The sequence below is a fragment of the Perognathus longimembris genome, chromosome 19, assembly GCF_023159225.1.
Source record: "Perognathus longimembris pacificus isolate PPM17 chromosome 19, ASM2315922v1, whole genome shotgun sequence".
Taxonomy (NCBI): Eukaryota; Metazoa; Chordata; class Mammalia; order Rodentia; family Heteromyidae; genus Perognathus; species Perognathus longimembris.
In genome coordinates, this window is record NC_063179.1 from 38239320 (window position 1) to 38267319 (window position 28000).

Here is a 28000-nt window from a genome sequence, read left to right on the forward strand (position 1 = left end):
TTTTTTTCTTCCTAGGTTAGTTACATTGGAAAACAGCCCATGTATTACACCAGAGTTGCTTCGGATTTTTCAGAATATGTCACCACTTCTTGGTATGTGTGAAAGCATAAACTACTGATGTTCTTCAATATAGTCACACTTTGGGGCTTTAAATTCTACATTCCACACTTTAAATTCTACATTCCATTTTTATAAAAGTCCTTGATATGTCAGATAATTTAAATAGTGTTTTTATAGTTTCTAGAATTTTCAGTGTAATCTTGATCCCGGTAGAAATTGTGTAATAAAACAAAAAAAAAAAACTTTTAAGAGAATGATAACAGATTAAGTTTGATCTTGCCCTGATAAAATTTGAGGATAGGGGCATAAAGCCCTGGGTTCAATTCCTCAGCATCACATAAATGGAAAAAGCCTAAAGTGGTGTGCTCAAGTGGTAGAGTGCTAGCCTTGAGCAAAACGATGCCGGGGACAGTGCTCAGGTGCTCAGGCCCTGAGTCCCAGCCCCAGGACTGGCAAAAAAAATTTTCTTTGTTGTTTGAGGAATTATATATTCTGTTTGAAAAGTATAAAACTGCTTCAGGATACCATGGTTTTATCCAGCTTGTTTTACAGAGGAATTTTGTGCTACTAATTTTTCAAAAATAAATTTTGTACATACTTCTGTATTTGCCAAGGAACCACTGAAATTAAATATTAGGAAGGATGTACATATGTATATGTATGTATGTATATAGATATGGCTATATGTAGTTTTAAATGCCATATATGAATTAGCTGTATAATCAGAAAGCTTAATGGACTCCCCCCTCCTTCACGCCCCCCCCTCATGTACACATATGCTAGGCAAGTGTTCTTTCTAAGCCCTCAAGCTGCTACTTAATTTTTTTCTTCGTTGTTTGCTTTGTGGTACTGAGGATTTAACTCAGAACCTCTAGTTTGCTGGACAATGGTTCTACCACGTGAACCATGCCACTGCTCCTTCTTTTCCCTAGCAGTACCATGATTGACCTCACAGCTTCTGACTTGCTAAGTAGGCATTCTACTATTTGAGTCAGAACTATAGTCCTTTTAGATTTTTTGTTTTGTTTGGTGCCAGTCCTGGGGTTGTAACTCAGAGCCTGGATGCTGTCCCTGACCTCCTTTTTGCTAAAGGCTAGTTCTCTTCCGCTTGAACCAGAGTTCTACTTCCAGCTTCTTTGGGGGAAGTTTATGGGCAATAAAAGTCTCGTGGACTTTTTCGCCTGCACTGGCCCGGAACCTCAATCCTCAGATATCCACCTCTTGAGTAAACTGTCGTTGCTTTTTAGATAGGGTCCTGCCCTTTTGTCTAGGCTGATCCTTCTACCCTCACCTTTGGACTAGCTGAGGTTACAGGAATGCATCCTGGCAGTTTGCTACTCCTAAGCCATTTGAGCAAGCACCTTTGAACTTGGTAGTCATTACTTTAAAAAACTTTTGCATACTACCTACCATTCTCAAGTATGTAATAACAGTTCCCCCCCATCTGCCCCCCCCCACACCCCCTTGTGGTTCTGGGGTTTGTGCCCAGGGCCTTACTATGTTAGACTCTCCCACTGAACTATATTCCAAGCCTTAAATTTCTGTTTTTTAAGTAATACTTCGATTATAGAGTTGTTTTGTATGAGAGTTTACCAGTACAGCTTCGCACTTCAATTTGGCTTATGTAAAAATTATACACAGTACAGACTGATTTTTTTCATTCTTTTTCAACCTGCAAAATGATACCTGCTTGGGCTGGGGATATAGCCTAGTGGCAAGAGTGCCTGCCTCGGATACACGAGGCCCTAGGTTCGATTCCCCAGCACCACATATGCAGAAAATGGCCAGAAGTGGCGCTGTGGCTTAAGTGGCAGAGTGCTAGTCTTGAGCGGGAAGAAGCCAGGGACAGTGCTCAGGCCCTGAGTCCAAGGCCCAGGACGCCAAAAAAAAAAAAAAAAAAAAAAAAATGATACCTGCTTATTGCTTATCCATAAACTTTTTAATACCAATTTTTTTTGTCATCTAGGGGTCCCATCAATGAAGCAACTTAGAACATTGATGTTAGCTGAATAGTTTAGACATATAACTAGAAAAGTATGAGAAAAAAAGATGTGATTATTAATAATATCTGAATTTTTTTGAGAACTTAATTATATTGAGTTTTATCAAATGCAAAAAGTATTACTGCATTTTATTGACACATTGAAAAAGTAGAGCCATTCCTTAGAATTATTAGCAAATGAGGATTAAACCACAGTTATAACTGAACAAAGAAAAACTTGTCATTTGTTGAATGATCGTAGTGTCTAGATAAAGTGATTAGTTTTTAATATTTTCTTTGAGGCTTCCTTTCTCCTCTTGCCTTTCCCTTTCCTTTTCTCTTTTTCTGGCTCTTCTCTGTTCCCTTCCCTTTTCATTAATATTTTAAAAATTATAACTCATCTCTATGTATGTTTACCATACTTTAGTACCAGTGTTACCTTCATTTTTGAATATTGTATCAGTAATTGTTATCATTTGCAAAGAAGCTTCTTACATACATACAATTGCAGATGTTTTTAAATATCTGTTTTTACTATCTTTTAAGTAGTTGTACAAAGGGGCTGCCATTTAGCAAAGCAGTTTATGAATAAAATGTACCTTGATTAATGGCATCCCTTTCAACATCTGACCCACCCCTCCCTGCCCAACCTTTCCCTTACTTTCCTTAATTTTGTAGTATATACAATATGCAATCTTGACTTTATTTTTCCACCCTTCTCTCCTCCTTTTCATTAGTCTACCCTCTTCTTTTGGTCCTGCCCTACCCTTTGCAGGTATTCATTTCCTGGAATTTTTTGGGGGGGCTTTGGCTTTCTAAAGAATTACAATATTTCAGTTCTCTCTTGAATCAACCATATTTCAGTTAATACATTTGTAAGCAAACACTTGCATACCTCCCAGTGTGTCTACTTATGGGCTAATTCTAGGTTCCACATGAGTGCATCCAGGATATTTATTTTAGCTTTTTAAGAGTGTTATGTCAAATGAATGCTCAGTCTTAAGATGACTTAAAATATATTCTTTTTAATTAGATTAGTGATTTTTAGCTATTTAACACATGGCACTTTTCCCCTTAACAGATATGATGCTATTAGCAAGAGGTTTTAATTTAAAATACCTAAAACAAGCCATATTGAACACTTTAAGATATATAGTGATTTTTAGGTTATGGCAAGTTAGTTTGAATAAATCCAAAGTTAAAATTCATTTTATTTCTTTTTCCTTAAATGTACATTCAGTCTGACAAAATTTAAATAGAATCTGAAGTTATACCTAAAGGAAATAATATTTTTGTTCTAACTGTTCTTTCATATCTGTTTTACAGTGTTAATTTACTTAGTATTGTTATTGCTTACAAGACTTATATGTGGTTGGTTCTTGTCTTTTCTAACTGATAAGCTTAATGTTCCTTGAGTGACAAACTTTTTGAGTCATGTATTCAGTTCTTCCTATGAAATTTGGAAAGGATGAGGCAGTTTCAGACATCCTGACCTTCAGATTTCACTAGAACTTAAATAAAAAGGAAAAGGTGAACGTTTCATTTCTAAAAATAAAGAATTGCAAAATGATTTAAAAAATAAGATAATTCTTATTAAGTCACTAGTGTAATTCAATAATTTATTCATTCTGTATTCCTTTACACAAATTTAAAACACTAGTAAAAAGAAAATACTTAAAAATAAAATGAATAATGGAAAGCAAAAAGGAGCAGACTATAGCATCTAATCAAATTAAAAAGATAAATACCATATTTGTACAGAGCATGTCTAGGTACTCTGTTAAGCTGAAGGCTTACCATAGAACTCCTAGTAGTATGTGAAGAAAAATTTAATCACTTAAATCAGAGGTTTTCAGTCTTGGTTTTTTTACATTTGGTTTGTTTGAGAGGCTTCTGTTTGTGGCAGAACATTTCATAATATGCCTGTTTTGTTCTGATCAGATGCTACTGCCAATGCCCAAAACAGTTTCCACATATTGTCATGGATCTTGAGGGGCAAAATTGCCCTTGATAGACAAAACCATTGATGAAAATTATTCACCGTATCTGAAAGTAAATGCAAATCTCTTGCATGCTTTTTCTTTAGAAAAAATTTACAAATGTAATGAAAAATGTTCAGTATCTTAAAAAAATAATTTTGTCTTAGGGCCATTTTCTGTGCCAGTATTTATTTTTCGCTAATACTATATCCAAGAAAATCTAGTAAAAGCTATCCTGGGCATGGTTTAAGGTATGGAAAGAAAGCAATATGAAGTAACTTAGTCATCCTGGTATTTGTTTGTACAGATTGTACAATATCTGTAAGAAATCGTGGATGCTATAGGATTAAAAGTCAGTTCTTGGTAAACAGTATTTCTCTCAATATAGATTTTGTTGACATTTTATTCAGCAATGATTTCAAGATTACATTCCCTGACATACCCAAGTGAAACCATTCTTGGCTCCCAAATTATAGACCTCATACCTAGCTTATTCATAGTGTGTGGCTAACAGTCAGAAGTTCAATCTTGGTCTGTAAAAAAATACAAAAATCTAGACCTGACTGGACATTCTCCTTGAGAATGGATAAGTCTGAAATTTTCAGAAGGGTTACTATTCAATATAAAGACTTCTTCTTACTTTGACATGTTTTTGTTTTGGTTATCTCTGTCCATCACTCTGTGAAAGAGTATAATGTATAGGAACTAAGTCTTAAGTGACATTTTGAGTTAGGCATAGAATTGCCATTCTTTAATGAACATAAAATGAAAATTTACATCTGGATAAAAATACTCATTTCCTTTAGGCTATGAGTTATTAATCCAAGGTCAAGGCCAGTGTATTTTGCCAGAAAATGTTTTTTATCTGTTCTTTTGAAATAGACTTTCTAAAATACTTGTATCAGGGAATGACAGGCTTTAGATAAAAGTGATCAAACATTTGGAGTCATGCTTTGATTAGTATATATAGCCTGTATTCTCTTGCATCGTTACTATATGTATTGTGCTGTATTATTGGATGAGAGGATTGGATTTCATCAAAATCACATTTAATTTTAACAATACTTTCTACTTTGCACTTGAAAAGGAATAACTGAGTACAATGTCCTTTTCTTATGTTATTCTGGAAAAATAGTTAATATGGTTTAAAACATTTTTATTTCTCTATGGGTGTAGGTTTTTATGGGGAAGTAGATTTGAAGTACCAAGTTCAGGAGTTGAGAATGTTCAAACATAATTTCTTGGATTATCACAATATTTTTTATAAGATATATCAGTACAAGTGCAGTAATACTCAGGAAGTTTTTTTTAAATGAATGAGTTCATTTAAACATGTTAAAAGATGTCATGTATTATTTGTAATATTAACACTAAAATTTTAGTTAGAAATGAAAAGTTGGGTAAAATGATTATCTTCTTTTTTTCCGAATGGAACGACCCTCAGAAAGAGTTCCTAAAGAAAGGCATAGCTATGCATGATGGCCTGCTTGTATAGCCCGGGCGCCCAGGAGACTAAGCTACATAGCAAGACCTTGTCTGAAAGGAAAGACAGAAAGTTATGTAACTTCTTTATTTGCTTTTTGTTTTCTGTGTTCTGTTTGGTGCTGACAAATGGCTTGAAAGGAGAGCATCCATTTGGGATCTTGCTCTGCTGTTTTTGATCACAGCTGGTATTCTTATCATACGAGTCACCCTTCCAGTTCCAACCTTTTGCTGGTTAATTGGAGATAGAGTCTGAGTAGTTTGTGTGCCTAGGGATGGCTTCAAAAAACATCAGTCCACAGATCACATTCTCTGAGTAGTTAGGATTATAGACTAGAGCCACTGGCACCTTTGTTGTTGTTGTTACTGTTTGTTTGTTTGTTTGTTTGAGACATTGGTTCACCAAGCCCATGCTGGCCTCTAACTGCATCAGTCACAGGTGTTTACTACCATGCTTGGCTGTATCTTAGTTGTTTTTGTTTTGTTTTGCTTCTTTGTTTTTGTGCAGGTGCTGGGGCTTAAACTTGGGGCCTGAGCTTAGTCCCCTAGATGTTTTGTCCAAGGCCAGCACTTTTCCACTTGAGCCACAGCTTCACCTCTGGCTTTTTGGTGGTTAACTGGAAGTAAGAATCTCATGAACTTTTATGCTTCGGTTGGCTTCCAACTGCAATTCTCAGATCTCAGCCTCTTGAGTATCCAGTTTTATAGGGATGAGCTACCATTGCCCAGCTTGTAACTTAGTTTTAACTAAAATGAATCACTTCATTTAAACTACTTTTTTGAATTTATATTTTTAATTCATTCACAAATTAAGGAGCTCACAATTTTTTTTTTAATGCTGTTAAACTAGAGACCACATACTCTGACATTTGGACACTTTAGAGACTCCTAAATCACAGATAGGCTATAAAGAAAAAATTACACTGAGGAGTATTCAATATTTATAAAACATGACAGATGGTTCCTATAATCAAAGGTTATAAACTGTGGGAGTAATGTCAAATGATCATTAATAAAACCAATGTATAATGTTTGTAATAGTTAACATTTATATACTTATTGATAATATATATGCAGAATATATATATGCAGATAATATATATGCAGAAGCAGCAGGAATGTTGTTACAGAGAACCTAGGGGAAGTTAATTTTTAACAGTGACTTCAGTGAGTTAATTTTCTCCTTTTTATTACTGTTTTCACAGAATTAAGTTCCGACAATCTCAGAACTTGTTTTAAGATCATCAATGGTTATATCTTTTTATCATCAACAGAATTTTTACAGGTATGTTGGAGTTATTTTTGCATTATAAGAAACTGTGTTACTATTTGGGCTTTTGTTTAAAATCAAGAGATGCCTTTTCAATGCTGTAGATTGATTTGTTACTTTGAAGTTGGGGGTAGATTCAGTGAGCATTCCTTACTCGTGGGCAGATGGGTCAGCATGCAGTTCCATTTTACTTAATTCAGAAATTCTATGTATATAAATATATTCCTTAAAAGCAAAACTTACCAGTGAATTATTTTTGTTAGGTTCAGTCTTTTTGCTTAGTGTTTAATTCTTTCTGGACATTCTAACTTAAACTTTGTGTTTACACTTTTAACATTTACATATATCATGTAGATTATAATAAGTCCCTAGTTAAATTTTATCCTTTTTTGATACTATAGATTCTAATGTATATATTTGACTTTTGATTGAATTTTAGACATATGCAGTAGGTCTTTGTCAGTCCTTCTGTGAGCTGTTACAGGAAATTACTACAGAAGGTCAAGTTCAAGTGCTCAAGGTATTGTCATCTTTTTATCATCAACAGACTATAAAGGAATCATCCATTCAATTCATTATCTTTGAGATTTGTTTTGTTTTGTAGAGCTGGACCTTCCTTTGGAGGTAGGAGGTTGGCAAAGAGAGCAGTTGATGCAGTAGTGGAGAGGATTTTCCTCTAATCGTATTTAATTGGCTTAATACCTATGCAATGTAGGTTCACATTTGAATGTGCATATATATTATCTGGAAATCTTGTCAAAATGTAGCTCTGATTTCTTTTCTTTTTTTTCAAATTTTTATTATCAAACTGATGTACAGAGAGGTTACAGTTTCATACGTTAGGCATTGGATACATTTCTTGTACTGTTTGTTACCTTATCCCTCATACCCCCCTCCCTCCTCCCCCTTTCCCTTTCCCCCCCTGAGGTGTTCAGTTCACTTACACCAAACAGTTTTGCAAGTATTGCTTTTGTAGTTGTTTGTCTTTTTTTACCCTGTGTCTCCCAATTTTGGTATTCCCTTTCAATTTCCTACTTCTAATACCAGTATACACGGTTTCCAATATACTCAGATAAGATTACAGAGATAGTGTAGGTACAACCACAGGAAGGTGATACAAGAATATCATCAATAATAGAAGCTACAGATACACATGGGACTTTGAAAGTAGTTACAACTGTGATGTAACAATCGTTTCCATAACATGGAGTTCATTTCACTTAGCATCATCTTATGTGTTCATAAGGGTATAGCTATTGGGCTCTTGTGATGCTCTGCTCTGACTTGCCTAAACCTGTACTAATTATTTGTAGCTCTGATTTCTAAAACTTAAGTGATTGGGTGCTGCTAGTCCTAATGTCTCACTGTTTGACAACTATTTAAAAGCTTTGTAACAAATTGTCCAAAAGAAGTCTTTCCCCTTCAGTTAGTTGGTCTGCTTTGTGGATCATTTTCATTGTATAATTTTGTAATTTTGATTAGCTAGTGAAGTTAAAGAGTACCAAGTTTAAGAACCTATTCACCTATGATTTCATATATCTTTATGTATTATGTCTAAATAATAAAGATAGAAATAGTAGTACAGTATGTTATAATTTACATAGTGGATTGAAAGTCAGAGAATCCATAGATTTTATAAATTGTATATATCCAGTAGAAGTGCAATTTCTGGCTAATAATTTATTTGTTTTTTTCTACTTGCTTTGGTTTTTAAACTCAGCTGTGCTGCTTCTAAAGCACTTGAGTACATTCTGGATTTTAGTTCCTTCATTTGTTATATAAGGAGCTGTACTAAATGGTGTGTGGTAGGTTATGTTGTATGTGTTTGTGTGTGTGTGTAAGCATGTTTGTGTTTAAACTGACACTTGAACTCAGGGCCTCAGTTCCTCCTCTGCTTTTTCATTCATGGCTGGCTCTACTACTTGAGCCATCCCTCTGCTTCTGGCTTTTTGCTAGGTAATTGGAAATAAAGAGACTCCAGGATGCTTCAAACTATGATCCTCATTTTCAGCCTCAATCCCAGCCTGCTAGCTAGCTGGGATTATTATAAGCCTGAGCTTTTGGTGCCTGGAATATTAAGTAATTCTAACTATCTGTTATGTAATATTTGAAGTCCCTTGTGTTCATTGTAATCCATGTAAATTAAACACTCTCTAGATTAAATTGGAATCAGAAGCCTTTTTGCAACTATGACTAGTAGTTTTTGAAAGATGACTTACCAGTATTTGGAATAGGCATTGTGAAACTTCCATCAAAAATGAGAAGGATGTTTTAAAAAGAATACTTTTTTCTTCTTGCTACTTGTTTTTAATTGTGTCACAAAATGGGGGGAATATTAGCATAGCAGGGTAGACTGACTAGATGTATGAGACTGCAAGGTTAGAATATTAAGTACTTTATAGCTTTGTGATGTGTTCAGGTATTCTTTCTCACTTTGCATTTGTAAAATGAGAATATTAATGTTACCTACTTCCTATATTTATTTTAGCCTCTCTGTGTGTGTGTGTGTGTGTGTGTGTGTGTGTGTGTGTATGTGTGTGTATGTACAGAGTCTGCTTTTGGGATGAAACATGATAATACACATTTATACTAATTTATTTGGTTGGGAGATCTTTGGTTGTAGAAAAACCAAAGTAAATTGATGTAACTCACATCTTTTCTAAATAAGAGCTTATATAAAATGAATAGGACAATAAATTTGCTTTTACAAATAGATGACAATGGTAGCATATTATTATCAAGAACTGTGTATCCCAGCTGGCACTCTAAAATAATTGTATTTATTTATTGCTTTTCAAAATAACACAGTTAAAATTATTATAATAAATTCCAAATTTACATGTTAGATAATATCCTTAATACTGTTAGTAACAATGGTTACTACAGCAGTTCTGGGGCTGGGAATATGGCCTAGTGGCAAGAGTGCTTGCTTTGTATACTTGAAGCCCTGGGTTCGATTCCCCAGCACCACATGTATAGAAAATGGCCAGAAGTGGCGCTGTGGCTCAAGTGGCAGAGTGCTAGCCTTGAGCGGGAAGAAGCCAGGGACAGTGCTCAGGCCCTGAGTCCAAGGCCCAGGACTGGCAAAAAAACAAAACAAAAACCAAAGGTCTACTTCTGTGGGGTGCTGATTCCTCACACCTGTAATCCTAGCTATTCACTAGGCTGAGATATGAAGATCAAAGTTTGAAGCCAGCCTAGGCAGAAAAGTCTATGAGAACTATAATTTATATCTGATTAAGTCTCACAGAAAAAGCCTCCAGCAAAAAGCCATACATGGAGGTATAACTCCAGTGGCAGAGAGAAGAGACTAAAGCAGAGAGGTAGAGTTCAAACCCCAGTATGAGTGTACACACACACACACACACACACACACACACACACACACACACACATATACAAATAGTATTTTTTTTTTCATTTCTTCTGACATGGAAAAGTGGTGTTTATCTCCCTCATTTGTACCTAATTTTTTTTCCCTTGCCATTGGTGGGGTTTGAACTCAGGGTCTGGGCACTGTCCCTGAGCTTTTCCTCTCAAGGCGACTACTACTCTACCACTTTGAACCACAGCTCCTCTTTCTGGTTGGAGATAAGTGTCTCATGGACTTTCCTGTCCAGCCTTGCTTTGAACTGTGACCCTCAGATCTCGGCCTCCTGAGTAGCTAGGATTACAGGCATAAGCCACTGGTGCCCTGTCTGCCTGCCTGCCTGCCTTCCTTCCTTCCTTCCTTCCTTCCTTCCTTCCTTCCTTCCTTCCTTCCTTCCTTCCTTCCTTTCTGTATTTATTTACTTCTTTACTTTACTAAATAGTTGTATGAAGGGTTTTCAATTTAACATGTTAGTTTGTGAATACAATGTACCTAACTCCTTACGTGAATGATTCAGCACAGATCAGTCTCAATCCAAATATATAGTAAAATATATGTAGCTTTTTTTTTAAGTTGCAGGATAAGCCATTTTCTCTAAGTATACCAACACGTTATTAATACATACTTGAATTAAAAATTGAGAATCTGCCAAGCACTGGTGGTTCATGCCTGTAATCCCACCTACTCAGGAGGCTGAGATGTGAGGATTTCTGTCACAAGCTAGACCAAGCAGAAAAGTCTGTGAAATTCTTATCTCCAATTAACTACCAAAAATGCTGGAAGTGTAGCTGTGGCTCCAGTGGTAGAATGCTAGCTGTGAGCAAACAATCTCAGAGACACCTCCCAGGGTGTGAGTTCAAGCTTCAGGACTGGCACAAAAAAAAATGAGAGTCTGATAAGTGTGTAAGATAGCATTTTTATATAAACATTGCTATATCTGGATTTACATGTTTAATTTGAAATCTCAGACACCTGGTCTTACTAGTAACATGGATGTTTAAATGATACAAGAAATATGTTAGTTATCATGAATAAATATCCTGTGCTACTGTATACAGGTATTTTCAAACAATGGTGCTTTTATTTTATGTCTGTATTTGAAGCTGATAGTATTCAAGATTTTTAGTGTTTTCCTGTTCTCAGAGTTCTAGTGTAACTATATAATAGTGTTTAATGTTAGTTCATTATTTTCATTAACATCCTTCAGATACTATTTCTTAATATAGTTAGTTACATAGCATTCTTAATATATTTTGAAGTGACTGTCACTGTTAAGCCAATTTCTGACAGTACCTGCAACTAACTTCTTTGTTCTTTCAAGCAGAAAATTACAGTGTTAGGAACATTGGCTGGAGAGATCAGTATGCCTGCTTTAGAAGAAAATGATTTAGAGTAAAAGAGTGTAGAGTAAAAATAGGCTTTCTTCTGTGATTTGAAAGAAGTTATCTAGATGAATACAATTATATTTCTAAAAATATTCAAATATAAATTGTTAACATTAATTTGAGATGTGTTTCTATATATGTATATACGCATACCACTTTGAGTTATGACATTCTTGTTCCTCTCTTGATCATTAAAATTAGTTCTTTATTAAGACAAGTTGCCTTCATTAGCTGTCATAAGCTTTTTAAGATGAGCCCCAAATTATTTTTGTGCTTCATAATTTGTCTTTTTAAGTATGTAGTAGTAAGAGGGCGTTCATTATGCTAGTTCCATGTATGAATGCAGTGTACGTTGAACATGTTCACCTCTTAACACCTTATCTCTCCAATCCCTTTTTTCAGACAGTGTTTGCTGGGTGTCTTCATGCTATTTCCTTGTGTGTTGTCCTGGGGCAGGGTGTGCGGGGTGTTGGTGGTGTGTGTGGTGTGTATGTGATATACTTCAGTCCCCTGCCCCAGTACATTTTCTTTTCTCCTTCCTCATCTTGCCAATGCCTCCCAAATGATCCCCATTTGAGATTCATATCCCATTTTTTATGGGCCTCGGAGCTTGAACTCATGGTCTTGCACTCTTGCTTTGCTTTTTTTTACTCAAAGTCCATGTTCATCTTCACTTTGGAGATAAGATCCTCTTGGGTTGTCTGCCCTTCTGGTTTCAACCTTGATCCTTAGATTGCAGCCTCCTGAAGTTCTAGGATTATGAGAGTGATAGAGCCCACTTCACATCCTATTACATACAGCTTGGCTGTTGTGCATAATGCTGCAGTAAATGTTCAGGCATATTTCTTTTGTTTATTTATTTGGGCCTATTTTATATGTTGTTTTACAGTCCTTCAGGTATTTGCCCAAGTGTAGCAGGCTTTTAGTTTTTTGTGGAACTTGCCTACTGATTTCTTTGGTGCTTGTACTAGTTTACATTCTCATAGACAGTGAATTGGGCTCCTTTTTCCTTTCTGCCTCACCAACTGAATTGAGTAACAGATGTTTTAGTTCAGTGTGTTCAGATACATCAGATCAGATATTCTTTAATTTTCTCAAAGGTACCTTTCTAAAACTACATTTGTTGTGGAAAAGACTCTGGGAAGAAGCAAGCTCACTGGGAGAGTCGGAGAATTCAGGTTTATTAGGCTGGCATGCCCAGAGGAGTTCCCACTCCAAAGTCTGAACTCCAACCAACAAGCACTTGGGTTCTGGGTTTTAATTCTGAGTAGAGCACAGGTTTTTTTGAGTTTCTCTTTACCCCAAGGTTACAGTTTTTTGAAAATTACTTCAAGTGTAAAGGTCAAGCTAGTTCTGGGCAAGCCAGATTGAACTAGCTCTGATAATAGCAGGTTTTAGTTATCACATTGGCTCTCTCCTCTGAGCTCTTCATTCTCCAAATTTGCATGGTTTTTCGTAGTGTTTTGAAATGACAGAATGTTGTAGTTTAGTGTGGCGTATCATAATTCATTATATGTGACATAGATTGTCCCTTTTTATTTTAGAAGCAATGTCTTTTAGGCTTATGAAAAACACATGAACATTCTTTTCTTGTAGTTATAATCAATTGTTCACATAAGATTAGGAAATATTTGGCATTTCAGTTCCTTAGGTAGATTTGCAACCAATCTTATTTTCCTGTCTTCTTTATTTTCAGACCTCAGTTTAAGTTTTAGCTTCTCCTTTGTCCTTTGTAAAGGCAGATGGTTCTGCTAATTCCTGTCTTTTTTTCAGGAAGAGAGCTAGGGAGATAATATGAGGAGAAACTTGTTGCTTCTCAGATTTCTTCATTACTACGTTAGGATTCAGTTTGTTTGTTTTTTTTGATGTGATGAACCAGTTCTCTTTTTAACTTCTTTCTACTTACATCCTTCTCCTCCTCTTTTAAAAATTGTATACTCCTGACCTCAAAATCTATATATTGTACTTTTCCTGGGATTTAAGGAAAGCGTGAAATTTGTTTGTGTTTAGCAATCAGCAGGTGACCTTATTTTTTATTCATGATATACATTGACATTTACCTTTGGGATTCAATCTACTAGCTTGTCTATCTGTTGTCCATATTTATAAATTTTCTTCTCAGCTCTATTTTTTTAACTTTACTATTGAGTTTAGACTTAATTTTGTTCTTAATGCTTCTTGCTATTAATAAGCAACTGGCATTGTTTTCTTTTAATCCATGCTTCTTAGAAAGCACAAAGCTTAGACTATAGGAAAAGATTAATCGTTTTGGCCAACTGACATTTCCTTCACTTCTCACTTCAAGTTAGAGAGGTTGCTAACCATGTGTGCTGCCTTCTAACTGGAAAGTGTTCCAAAATGCAGGAACACATCTTTGATTATCATAGTGTTTGGAGCATGCGGTTGTCCCATACTGAGCAGACTGGAGATATTAAAAGCCTTTCAGTGCAAAAAATGGTTGTGCACAGTAAACAGGACATCCTGGGACACACTGTTAGAAATCAGAAGAGAAATCCAGCTCTGTCCTCAAGTTAGACCCTGCCTACAGCCCTCTCAGATGGTAACTTTGGTTTTGTTTTGGTTTGGGGGTTTAGTCCTGGGGCTTGAATTCAGGGCCTGAGCACTGTCCCTGGCTTCTTTTTGCTCAAGACTAGCACTCTACCACTTGAGCCACAGCACCATCTCTGGCTTTTTCTATATATGTGGTGCTGAGGAATCAAACCCCAGGGTTCATGTATACAAGGTGAGCACTTTACCATTAGGCCATATTCTCAGCCCTCAGATGGTTACTTTTATTTCCTATTTCTCAAACCATTCAGCTGGAAGCACAGATTACTTTACCCTTCTTGCTCTCCTTGCTAATTTCTCCCGTACTATGCACATAAATAAAAAGCAACAAATCCAATCTCACTACACTCTGAATTTCGTGCTTGCTCATCTTTGTTTACAGGGGACGACATCTCACCAGTGTGAAAGGAATTTCTAGTTCAAGTTTTGTTATGTAACTGTCAATGCACAAGTCCAGTTATATAATGACAAATATGAGTTGTAATTTAATAAATGTACGATTTACTTTTTGATGGTGAACGTCATGTTGTAATTTGCCTTTTAACTATTTAAAACAGTGCTTTTAGCTGGATGCTGGTGGTTCTTGCCTGTAATCCTAGCTACCTAGTAGGCTGAGATCAGAGGTTTACATTTCAAAGCCAGCCTGGGCAGGAAAGTACAACTGAAGTGGAGCTGTGGCTGAAGTGGTAGGGTACTAGGTAGCCTTGAGTAAAAAAGCTCAAGGACAGTGTCCAATTCTGAGTTTAAGCCTCAGTACACACACACACCTTTTGCTGCTTCTGTTAGCACAGCATTTTTTAGGGATTATTTGCTAATAGTACAAGAGTAAGAATTACATTAATTGCATACATGTGTTATCACAGTGTGATTTAAATATAATTTTCTTCAAATGTTCTCAAATTGCAGTTTTATAGATCATTTAAAAAAAGCATACCTAGTGTTAGTATTCTGTATACCTTATGTACTTGTATGTGTTCTCAAGTTTGGTGTGTGATATTTACTTTAGTTCATTGATGTTGTTTTTTTCCTCTGTGTTTTGTGTTTAACAATGACTTGATATCATCAATCTGTCCTGGTTTTTAGGTTGTGGAAAATGCCCTTAAAGTGAATCCAGTATTAGGTCCACAAATGTTTCAACCGATTTTACCCTGTGTTTTCAGAGGTATTATAGAAGGGGAGGTAAGACTTCAAAAATCTGTAGTATTATATTATTCTAGTTTAAATTATTTATCATTGTCAAGGAGAATATACATCTTTAATTGATTCATGTAAAAGGAAAGCTATTATCATTTGGATCATATTATGTTAAGTAAATTTTCAGGATGGTTATGTAAACTTGCCTTTCTTCTGGCTTACATAGAAAAGTACAAATTTCTTTTTGATATCTTATGTCTTTCACTCATGTATGTATATTTACATAGTTCTGATTTGAAGTAGCCTAATTGTTACTTCTGATACCTGACTGTTGAGAAAATGGGGGGGTAGTATTTTTTGTTGGAAGTATGAAACTATTGGCACAGGTTTTTATGGGGTTTTTGGCACTACAGTTTGAACTGCTAGTTATGCAGTCTGCCACTTGAGCTGCTGCTCCCCTAAGCCGGACCACTGGTTGTTTTGCAGTCCATCTGCTCTTAAGATTTATTTAATTGTATGTGAGGAGTAGTCAGTGTAAAACAAGCATGCCATTGATAAATAGTACTTCCTTTCTGCCTATTACATATGTTACATAAAATTCATGAAAACAGATTCACATATAACCCATGTACTTACTTATTTGTCTAGAACTTAGGAAATACTGATGAATTGGTCTAAGGAGAAGCAAAGTGAAGGAGAATGTTATTTTGTCTTCCTGTTAATACTTTATTAGTGGTTTATTTGTACTTTTAACACATTTTTACATGTGGTATTTTTTTTACTGTACAGAGGTATCCTGTAGTGATGTCCACATATCTTGGAGTTATGGGTCGTGTATTACTACAAAATACTAGTTTCTTTTCTTCACTTCTTAATGAGATGGCACATAAGTTTAATCAGGAGGTAAGAAGCTGTATTTTCTTAAAATTTGGAAATCTTTATTTAAATACAAATTTGACAAAGGTATATAAATTGGAAATAGTTGATAATAAGGAATCTGAAGTTCTTTTGAGGCATTTAAATCATTAATAGTTTAATTTGTACCTAGTATATAGAAGAAAAAGAGAGAAGTCTGTAAATCATAGTAGAAAGTTTCACATTTTGTTCCCACTCAAAATATGTGATTTTATTTTGATTAACCATAAAATAGAATTTTTTAATTGTTTTAGTTACCTTTATTTTTTAAATGCTGAATACTCTTGAGATAGGAATTTCTTTCCTTCTCTCCTTTTTTAAAATTTCTTTAATTTTTTTGTCGATTATTGAGGCTTAAATTCAGGACCTGTGTGCTGTGTCTCACCTCTTTTGATCAAGGCTAGCTCTCTACCACGTTGAGCCACAACACCATTTTTGGTTTTCTGGTGGTTAATTGATCTCCAGTAAGAGTCTCATGGACTTTCCTGCTGGGGTTGGCTTTGAACAGTGATTCTCAGATCTCCACCTCCTGAGTAGCTAGTATTACAGGCCTGAGCCACCACACCGTGTGTTACTTGCTTTTATAATAGCGTGTTTCTGAATCTTTCTTATAGCTATTTATAAATCACCTATACCAATGTTTTCCTGAGTAAGTTTGAATGGAACGCACATTGGTATAAATAAGACGTCAGCAAACTGTATTGATTCATGGTATATTTAGTGTCTTGTATGTAGGTGAAAGAGAAACAGAAAGCCCAACAAATAGTTCTATTTATGAGGTAGTTACACGTGCACAAAGTAATATACTTTCATGCCCTGATATCTTAGTAGCTATTGAGAATAATACACTGGAAATTTTATTTTTTTCTTAAATTAGGACTGTCAGCTACTAAAAGAATTTGTGTGTCTGTTTGGCAGGACTCAGATTCTCAAACCTTGAATCGGATTGTGCTTTGTTCATAGTAGTTGCAAGTAATCTACTTTGACAGTATTCAAGTTTATTCATCCTGGTTAGCCAAATCCCTGAACTTACTCCCACTAGTATCTCTTCTTCCCCTAAGTATTTCTCTGTCTGTGCCCCAACAACCTTCTATTGATCCACAGTTTTCATTGTTGATTGGTGATTTGTTACATTAAACTACTGCATACAGGTTTTTTGAATACTTTGTTCTTATCCCTCTTTAATTAGGGTCTGTTTCTAATTTGGGTCAAATTATTCTTATCCAGCTCAAGACCTATCCCAAAATGAGGTATTCATTTCTGTGGTTTGCTGTAGTTAACTTTTAACTGTGACTTAGGAAATTTTAGCCTTTCACAGACTTTATCCATGAGTAAATCCAATTTCAAATATTTGAGATGCCTTCTTCCCTTTTTTCAGATGGACCAGCTTTTAGGAAACATGATTGAAATGTGGGTTGATCGAATGGATAACATTACCCAGCCTGAAAGAAGAAAACTTTCAGCTTTGGCTTTGCTTTCCCTTCTGCCATCTGATAATAGGTGAGGATATGGGTTCCTAAAATTACTTTCTGTAAAGCATCAAACTGTCAATACAACGTTTAGTTATTAATAATGCTATATGTGGTTCTGGGCAGTGTTGCTTTTGTTTTTGTTAATTGTGTTGCTAATTGTGTTAATTGTGTATGCTAATTGTGTTGGTAGGTAATATGGCAAGTGTTGATCTAGTTCTAAAAAGTTAATGGCATACGTACGTACTGGTTAGTGATATAGCCTGTATTTTAACTTGGTTATATTTTCAACTTATTTTTATTCGAATTTCTTTATTTTGTGATTACCAGATTTAATTATTTTAATTATTTTTTACATGGATGTTACAATGCTTAATATCCAGTAACCCTAATATATAAAATATGGTAATCCAAACATAGTGGTTAAATAATTATTTTACCTCTTAACTTGGATTACCTATATAACAGCTTGAATTTCTTTTTCTTTATATACATGAAGCCAAACAAGTCTTATCAGGAGATTGTATAAAACATTCTTTTTTTAAAAAAGTTCTCCTTTTTTGGCTAAATGAGCTTCATTTTATCAATGTACATGTCTGGATTTCCCTGTCTCATTTATTGTAGATTTCCAGATTTCTTTTTAAAAATATTTATTTATTTCTTGATAAAGGACATTCTTACTGGGGTGAGATGGAATCTCAATGTTGTTTTGATTTGCATTTCTTTTATAGCCAGTGATATAGAGCACTTTTTTATGTCTCTTGGCCATTCTCATTTCCTCATCAGAGAAGTCTCTTTTTAAGTCTTTAGCCCACTTGTTGAGGGGGCTGTTGGTTCTTTGCGGTTTTGTTTTGGAGGAATTTAATTTGTTTAGTTCTGCATATATTTTAGATATGAGGCCTTTGTCCATTGTATGGCCAGTAAAGATCTTTTCCCAATCTGTAGGCTTTCTGTTTATCTTACGAGCTATGTCCTTTGCCCTGCAGAAGCTCTGCAGTTTGATGCAGTCCCATTTGTCCATCCTTTCTTTGATTTGTAGCATTTCTGGGTCTTTGTTAAGGAAGTTCCGTCCTGTGCCAAGGAGCCCAAGTGTTTCTCCTACTCCTTCTTTTAGTGTTTTCAGGGTATCTGTCTTAATTTTGAGGTCTTTGATCCACAATAATAAGTGTTGGAGAGGATGTGACCAAAAGGGAACCCTACTTCATTGTTGGTGGGAATGTAAACTAGTTCAGCCACTATGGCAAGCAGTATGGAGATCCTCAGAAGGCTAAACATAGAGCTCCCCTATGACCCAGCAGCCCCACTTTTGGGCATCTACCCAAAAGACCACAAACAAGAACACACTAAAGCCACCAGCACAACAATGTTCATCTCAGCACAATTTGTCATAGCTAAAATATGGCACCAATCCAGATGCCCCTCAGTAGATGAATGGATCAGGAAAATGTGGTACATATACACAATGGAATTTTATGCCTCTATCAGAAAGAATGACACTGCCCCATTTGTAAGGAAATGGAAAGACTTGGAAAAATTATACTAAGTGAAGTGAGCCAGACCCAAAGAAACATGGACTCTATGGTCTCCCTCATAAGGATAATTAGCACAGGTTTAGGCTAGTCACAGCAGAGGATCACAAGAGCCTAATAGCTATGCCCCTATGAATGCATAAGATAATGCTAAGCGAAATGAACTCCATGTTATGGAAATGATGGTTATATCACTGTTGTATTTACTTTCAACATGCCATGTGAAACTGTAGCTTCTATTATTGATGATCTTCTTGTATCCCCTTCCTGTGGTTGTACCTGCACTATCACTGTATCTTATGTGAGTACATTGGAAACTGTGTATACTGGTATTAGAACTAGGAAAGTGAAAGGGAATACCAAAATCGAGAGACACAGGATAAAAAGACAAACGACTACAAAAGCAATACTTGCAAAACTGTTGGGTGTAAATCAACTGAACAACTCATGGCGAGGGAGAGGAGGAGGGGAGAGGGGGGAATGAGGGAGGAGGTAATAAACAGTACAAGAAATGTATCCAATGCCTAAAGTATGAAACTGTAACCTCTGTGTACATCACTTTGACAATAAATAAGGAAAAAAAATATTTACTTATTTATTGCCAGTCCTAAGCCGTGAACTCAGGGCATAGGTGCTGTCTCTGAATTTTTGGGCTCAAGGCTGGTGTTCTACCACTTGAGCCACAGCTCCACTTCCTGTTCTTTGGTTGTTACTTGGAGATAAGTTTCACAGACTTTCCTGGCCAGGTGGGCTTCAAACCTCAGTCTTCAGATCTGAGCCTCCTAATTAGCTTGGATTATAGGTGTGGACCACTAGTACCGGCTCCTAAAAAAATGCTTTTAATCAGTACATACAAACAAAAATATACAAATTAATGGGATATCATGTAATGTTTCAGTACATTCATAATTTAATGTTGACATGAAGTTAAACCCATCTATGTCCTTAGTTGCCAATTCTTTCTGAATAAAACTTTCCTAATCTTTTCTTCTGACTCTTGAAATAAACACTGTCCTGTAGTCTGTTGTAATCATGCTATAGAATTTCTTACTGTTATTTAACTGTAACTTAGAACCTGTTGATCAACATTTCATCCTGCCTCTTTCCTACCTACTCTTTTAGACCTTTGGTAACTACCATCTGCTTTGAATGTCTCTTAAGATCAACGAAACAGATATTTCACCTATGAGGGAGATCATGGAGCACTTGTCTTTCTGTGCCTGGCTTATTTTGCTTTAAAGTAGTCATCCAGATTTCTTTGAGTGACCAACAAGCATGCTTCTTGAAGCCCATTCCATGTTTGCATTTATTGTATGTTAATAGCATAACTTTTTTTTTTTTGCTGTCCTTATTTGTAGGAGCCATTCTTCCAGACCCCTATTTTTTTTTGTTCTTTTACTTGACCCAGAAGCCCCTTGAAGACCGATATTGTGTGAAAATATTATACATTAAATTTTTAAATCTTAGGGAAACTATAGCACATACACTTTTTAGTGATAGACTTGTGGTATTAGTGGTATATGTCCACTTTGAACCACTCACTTCTGGTTTTTGAGTGGTTAATTGGAGATGAAAGTCTCACGAGGACTTTTCTGCCCGCAATCCTCAGAGCTCAGCCTCCTGAGTAGCTAGGGTTTATTGATGACAGGTATAAGCTATTGGCACACAACCATGATGACCCATTTATACAAAGCAAACAAGTACTTAAAATGTTAAATAAAATATCTCAAGTAAGAGAAATACCATACGTTGGTCATGTTTATATCAGGACAGCTTAGACTCTTTTCTAACATAAAAAATATTAGGATTTTTCAGAGACAGCTTGAAAGGAGACAGACTTAGAAGTGAGGAAACAAATGGTCAAGTTATGTAGCTTATTGCTGGAGTGCTAGCTTAACTTGTTAGAGGCCTTGGGTTTCATTCCTGATGTCAACAAAATAATACTCCCCCCCCCAAAAAAAAAAACTACCATAATTAAGATATCTAACAAAGATATCTAATTGTTTTGTATATTTCATCATAGCACTTTTGAGATGACATACATGTTTATGTCAACTTTACATTTTTGTTAAATTCTCTTGGTTATTTCTGAATAGTTATACAACCTTTTTTTTTAATTGTATAGTACAACATCTTATATCCTCTCTGCTTTTACAATTTTCTTAAATTGTAATAACTTTGAAATTCTGACTATTTAAAAATTTTTTTTTATAAAAGTGATGTACAGGAGGGGGTTACTGTTGGACAAATCAGGTAATGAGTACATTTCTTTTTGGACAGTGTCACCCTTCCTTGATTCTGTCCTAGTTTTTCCCTCTCATCCCCATCCAAAAGTTTAACACAGTGTCCAGTGAGAACCACTGCTGCATTTGTTCACCGTTTGTCTCTCCATTTCTGTGCCCCTGCCTCGCCCTCCCAAAGACAGATAAATGAACAAACAAGACAAAAAAAAATAAAACCCAGCAGCAAAGGAAAAACCTCTTGTTTCCATTTCCTGGAGTCCATTTTGATAAATATCATTTTATGTGACCAGAGTCACAGAGGCCTTGCACCTTTGTGTTCCTCCCCTAAATGTGCCCTCTTTTGGTTTCACTGTGTGTTAATGCCTAGAGTCTATATAGTTTTATCATGTCCCAGTGCATTTTAGATCTGGCTTTCATATATGAGAAAAAACGTGATGTTTGTCTCATGTGATGTTTGTCTTTCTGAGCTTGACTTCCCTCACTTAACATGATTTGTTCTAGGTCCATTCATTTCCCTGCAAATGATATAGTATTCCTTCTAATGTCTGTGTAAAGTTCCACTGTATATAGGTACCACAGTTTTTTGCTTCCACTCATCTATTATAGGGTATCTAGGAAGTTTCTATAACGTGCTATTGTGAATTGTGCAGCAGTAAACATGAATGTACAAGTGTCTTTTCAGAATCCTGGCTTGTGAGGGTCTGTGTAGATGCCCAGGAGTGAGTGATATGATTGGGTCATAGGAACAATCTATGTTTAGTTTTTTGAGGAACCTCCAGACTGCTGTCCAGAGTGGTTGTACTGGTTTACATTCTCACCTTTTCCCTCTGTTAAGGATCAATATTATTACATATAGAGGAAATAATGTTTACTTTTCAGCTATTTTTTGCCTGAAATTAATATCCTTAATGCCTTCTTGTAAAGTTTTCTAAACAGTTGTCCTCAATAGGTATAGACAAAACAGATTTAAAAAAAAAAACCATGGAGAAACCCAAATATATTGCTGGTGGGATTATAAAATGATATAGTCACTCTGAAAAAAGTCTGGCAGTTCTTGAAAAGGCTAATAAATGTGGGCAGAATATGGTATATCAACACCCAAGAGTAATGTAAATATATAGCTGTACATATATCTTATATACAGACCCTACTGCTTTCAAATAGAAATAGCAAAAGTGTCCATTATTTGAGGAATGGTTAAACAAAATGTAGCATAGCTATCCAATAGAATATTACTCATCAATAAAAAGAAATAAAATACTAAGAAATGTTACCACATGAATAAGCTTTAAAAATTATATGTTAGGACGAAGAAGTCAGTCACATTCCTACCAACAGTGTAGCAGTGTTCCCTTTGGCCACATCCTTGCCGGCATCTGTTATTATTAGCTTTCTTGATAATGGCCCTTGTAACTGGGGTGAGGTGGAATCTTAATGTAGTTTTGGTTTGCATTTATTTTATGTCCAGAGACATTGAACATTCCATTATGTGTCTATTGGCCATTCATTTGTTCTTCAGAGAAACCTCTCTTTAAGCCTTCAGTCCACTTATTAATGGGGTGGTTGTTTCTTTGAGGATTTATTTTGGGGGGGGGAATAATTTTTTTTAGCTCTATAAGTGTATTTTAGATAATGAGGCCCTTGTCTGTTGTATAGCTAGTGAAGATCTTTTCCCAACCTATGGGCTTTCTATGTATCTTGCTAGCCATGTCCTTTACCATGCAGAAGCTCTGCAATTTAATGCAATCCCATTTATTCAACTCTTCTTTGATTTGTTGTGTTTCTAGGTCTGTATTGAGAATGTTTAGGCCTAAGTGTTTTCCTTATTCCTTCTGTAATATTTTCAGGGTATCTGTTTTTACTGCAAGGTCTTTGATCCATTTGGAATTGATTCTGGTGCAGGGTAATATGTAAGGATCTAACTTCAGTTTTGTACATGTATATAGCCAATTCTGCCAGCACCATCTATTGAAGGGCTGTCTTTCTTCCATCCTGTTTTTTTTGGCCCTGAAGTTTTCAATATAGAGATCTTTCACATCTTTGGTTGTTAATTCCTGGTTGGTTTCTTTTTGTTTTTGAGTTGGTTTTTTTTGAGGTTATTACAAAAGTAGCTGCTCTCGTATTTCAGCCTTGCTCTTCTCATTGTTGGCAGATCGAAAAGCTTTGATTTTTGTGGATTAATTTTATGCCCTGTTACTTTGCCAAAGTGAGGTCAATAGCATCATATTTTTATAGGATTGTTGTTAGTATTGGAATATAATTTATTCTAAGAAGTTATTAGATGTTAGATTGCTTTTCATACTTCATGTTAAAAAATTTAGTAAATGTTTGTTGTCTTTATTAACGGTGTAGGCGACTACTAGCATTGATATTTTTATTTTCTACTATAGGAAGGAAATTATGGAGATAAGTTTTATATTTTTATGTTTGAAAAAAAAACAATACATTCTACCAAAGGAAGCTTGTTCTTAAATTAGTATGCTGGATTATTTTTTGTATTATTAGACTTGTTCTACTGCATAGCAATGTCACTTTTATTGGGGCATTTGAATACTCTGTACATGTAGTGACAAATAGTTTTTTGGAATTTAGCAGTTATAAAACTACTAAGTAATCTGTTGTTTTGTGAGAGCTGAATTTCTAGTATGTTACTAGTTTTACGGTTCTACTAAATTTGTCACTTATGCCAGCTTGTGCATACATACAATAGTTATTTCCCTTTTGTGATCATTTGTTTCGCTTGCACATAGGGCTATTTGTAAGGAATGTTACATAAAGGTTATATTTATAAGTAGTTAGGGAAGAAGAGGAAGCATACACATACACACGCGAACACACACACACACACAGAGTAATATAAATGAAGGGCATTTTTCACTCTCCAAACCTTTAATCTATGTCAGTACTTTGGTGTGCGACTATATATCATCTTCCAACTCAAAGCATATATGTTGATGTATTAAAGTACTCAATACTTTCACTTTTTCAGAAATTTTGAAACTTTAAAAGTATACAGACAGTATAACAATATTTGTGTTCATTATCCTAGATTGATTTTTACTTGTTATTTAAAAAGGAATAAACCCTAAATTTGAGCTAAACAAAATAAATTTTTATACATTGAAATTTTTTAAAATTTATTAGCTTACTTTTATTATTATTAGCTTTTAATTTCAGCTTTTTTTCTACTCAATAATCATCTATTATTGATAGCTAGGGCCTCCTGATATTTAAGTTTTAAAATACAATTTAAACCTTTTTTTCTTACTTTTAAATTGTAGGAGGTATTTAAGTATATGTATTAGGGAAACTAAATGCATTCTGAAAAACAAATTCCTGAGATTTCCTTTCCACAGTGCTTTTGAAACACAGATAAAATTACTTCCTGTCTCTGTTTCCTGTTTCTATGGTAACCTCTGTTTTATGAACCAATGTGAAGAGTGTCGCTTCCTGAGCAAATTGTGACTTTAAAAAAAAAACCAAAAAGGTGGAGGGCTGGGAGTCAGCAGTGGCACCGAAAGAAATGAAGTTTAGAAATACCGCTCTTCAGATTTCAAAAGAAAACCTTTACTTGAATCAACAACTGTTAATATGAATTTTCTGATCTTGGTAAGATTATTAGTTAAAAATAGATAGCTAGTTGGAATGAAAATATAGTTGAAGTTTTTTAAAGATACAGTTGTTTACAAAGTGCTTTATTCTATAATGTGTTCGTATGTTCATAGAGTATACTGTTACTTGATATTAGACTTTAGGTTTATAAAAGGACATAAACCTACAGATTATCATCCATACACTATTTGTCACCTTTATTACAATTAACTGCAGTAGTTTTGTCTAGAAAATAGTTTACAGTTTATTAAGTTTAATTATTTTGTCAGACTGTGTTCGTGGGCTGGAGGTGTTGATAATCTTATGACATTCTTTAATATTTATTTTTAAGAACTTCTGATGATTTAGCTTAACCTTCTCTTATTCTAGCTAATTCTGATATAAACAAAGAATAACAAGAACAGGGCTGTGTGTGAAGTACAGTTTTTCTTTGCTTAGTCTCCAACGGTTTGTACTTGTTATCTGTTATCTTTTATTATAATCTCGTAAGGAGATGTTTGTCTCTTTGCCACCTCTGTTCTGGGAGGCAACTGCTGTAACTTAGGCTTTTCACCTTTTCCTGAAAGTAGTTTTCTGTATGTGATTGGGATAATACTGCGTATAAATGAAGGTTCATTAACAAGACTTAATTCACTTGTAGCATTGCATTTGGATAATTCTGGTATTGTGCTTATATCCAAGCTTTTGTTAAATTGGGATGTCTGTATTTTCTGCATGTAACTAACAATTTTATAAAACACTTAAATCCTGTAATGTTTAAGGAACATTCAAATCTTCCCATTGTATATTTACAGTCTAGTCAAGTATCTTTTGTTTCAGGAGGAGTTGTTTTTAATGACATTAATCAGTATTTAGATATACAAAAGAAATACGTGACTGTTCTTTAGACTGATACTTCTTTTGGATGTTGATTGCTCTTATGATACTTGATTTATCAAACAAAGTTTTAAAGATTTCAGACTCAAGCTTTCTTTACCTTGGAAAGTATTACTATATAGATATAAGCCTTAGTTGTATCCACAAATTAATCATTTTAACAAAATTTTCAGCAATTTGAAGTACATAAGAATCTGATAAGATTTTTTCTTATATACTCTATTAAGCAATATAGCTATTTCCTTTTTTTTTTTTTTTTTTTTTTTTTTGCCAGTCCTGGGTCTTGATCTCAGGGCCTGAGTACTGTCCCTGGCTTCTTTTTGCTCAAGGCTAGCACTCTGCCACTCGCCACAGCGCCACTTCTGGCCATTTTCTATATATGTGGTGCTGGGGAATCGAACCTAGGGCTTCATGTATACGGGGCAAGCTCTCTTGCCACTAGGCCATATTCCCAGCCCAGCTCTTTGCTTTTAAAGGACTAGGCTTTTCTGCTGTTGAAAATTTAAAATTAATACTGTTAGTAGGGCCACACATAGGTGGCCAAAACTGTAATCCTAGCTACTCAGGAGGCTGAGATATGAGGATCATGGTTCAAAGCCAGCCCAAGCAAGAAAGTCTGTGAGACTCTTACTCCAATTAATAACCAAGAAAAGCCCAAAGTGGAGTTAAGGCCTAAGCATGTGAGCACCAGACATGAGCAGATAGGCTCAAGGAGGGCGTCCAAGCCCCGAGTTCAGCTTCAGGGTGGGCACAAAACAGACAAAACATGTTAGTAAGAATGTGTTTAGTAGAATCAATAACATTAAATGTTTTATCTTGTCATTTGACTTAGAAAATTAAATTCTGACACATTTAAATAATTTATTTTAACTTAGAAATAAAATAATCAGCATTGATAATGATACATTTGAAGACAAAGCAGCATCTCTGAAGATTCTTAATCTGTCATTTAATAATCTTACAGACTTACATCCAAGGGTCCTTAAGCCATTGTCTTCATTGACTCATCTCCAGGCAAATTCTAATCCTTGGGAAAGTAGCTGCAAACTATTGAGCCTTCAAGACTGGGTAGCATCTTCAGCCATTGCTCTAAACATCACTTGCCAAAAATCCCTTTTCCATGCACAGCAAAGTGTTATGTTATATTAAATGGACTGACTTTATAAATAAATTGCATTACATCTTCGACAAATATATCCAGAACTTGGGCTGTAATATCTCTTCATATTCATCACAAGACCACTGCGTTAACGATGGCCTGGCCTAAACTAATCACTAATGGCAAACATTTGGAAAATACTGAAACTGAGAGTGTTACCTTCTGGGAACGAATTCGTACTTCACCCACCAGTAGATTTGTTCAAGAGCATACTTTTGGTAATCCATTAGAGACTCCTGCAGTGTGGCCTGTGCACATCCAACTTACTTCTTCTGTTAACTTGAACTTGGAAAGAAACAGTGCCTTACCTGTTGATGCTGCCGCAGTGTCAGGGAAAACATCTCTGGTTTGTTCCCAAGAAGTTGAGAAGTTAAACGAAGCTTTTGACATTTTGCTAGCTTTTTTCATTTTAGCTTGTGTTTTAATTATTTTTTTGATCTATAAAGTTGTCCAGTTTAAACAAAAACTACACACACCAGAAAACTCAGGGGAAAATAGACTGGAATATTACAGCTTTTATCAGTCAGCACGGTATAATGTAACTGCCTCCATTTGTAACACTTCCCCTAATTCTCTAGAAAACCCAAATTTGGAGCAGATTCAGCTTCATAAACAAATTGTTCCTGAAAGCGAGGCACAAGTCATTCTCTTTGAACATTCTGCTTTATGAACAAATATTGGCTTCAACAAAACTAGAATTACATGAACACAAAATTGAATCATTGTTACAGAATTATATGCTTTGTTTGGAAATAGGATTTCATGAACATAGCATTATTAAAATGTTTTTAATAATTTGTGAACTGTAATTATTCAGCAAATGTTTTCTTCGATACTGTAATATTGATAGCTAACCAAGCACATGTTAAAAGTGCTTCTTGTACCACGTTTAATCCATTAACAGTCTTGTAACACTACCTGTATTTTACAGTAAGGAAACAAGAATTTAAGTACTTATCTTTTAACCT

At 35.2% G+C, this 28000-nt stretch overlaps 2 protein-coding genes across 4 annotated transcripts in view; both read left to right on the forward strand.

The window, feature by feature from the left end:
* The window catches only part of Ipo11 (importin 11), a 118654-nt gene that overhangs the window by 69258 nt on the left and 21396 nt on the right, over window positions 1-28000 (forward strand). For 2 of the 3 annotated variants that reach the window (XM_048368433.1, XM_048368435.1), the window contains 6 exons: window positions 16-92; window positions 6708-6787; window positions 7212-7292; window positions 15179-15274; window positions 16019-16132; window positions 17523-17644. In XM_048368433.1, the coding sequence (XP_048224390.1) occupies window positions 16-92; window positions 6708-6787; window positions 7212-7292; window positions 15179-15274; window positions 16019-16132; window positions 17523-17644 (570 nt within the window). Of the gene's footprint in view, window positions 1-15; window positions 93-6707; window positions 6788-7211; window positions 7293-15178; window positions 15275-16018; window positions 16133-17522; window positions 17645-26837; window positions 26922-28000 lie in introns of those variants that run through there. The other variant, XM_048368436.1, reaches the window with a different exon arrangement.
* Window positions 27127-27812, forward strand: Lrrc70 (leucine rich repeat containing 70). Its single transcript, XM_048368442.1, has one exon. It carries the CDS (start codon window positions 27127-27129, stop codon window positions 27700-27702), a length of 576 nt encoding a protein of 191 aa, XP_048224399.1. The 3' UTR covers window positions 27703-27812.

Bases quoted from the DNA above. Each gene is read 5' to 3' on its own strand.
- Lrrc70 (XM_048368442.1), top strand. From the start codon at position 27,127: ATGGCCTGGCCTAAACTAATCACTAATGGCAAACATTTGGAAAATACT.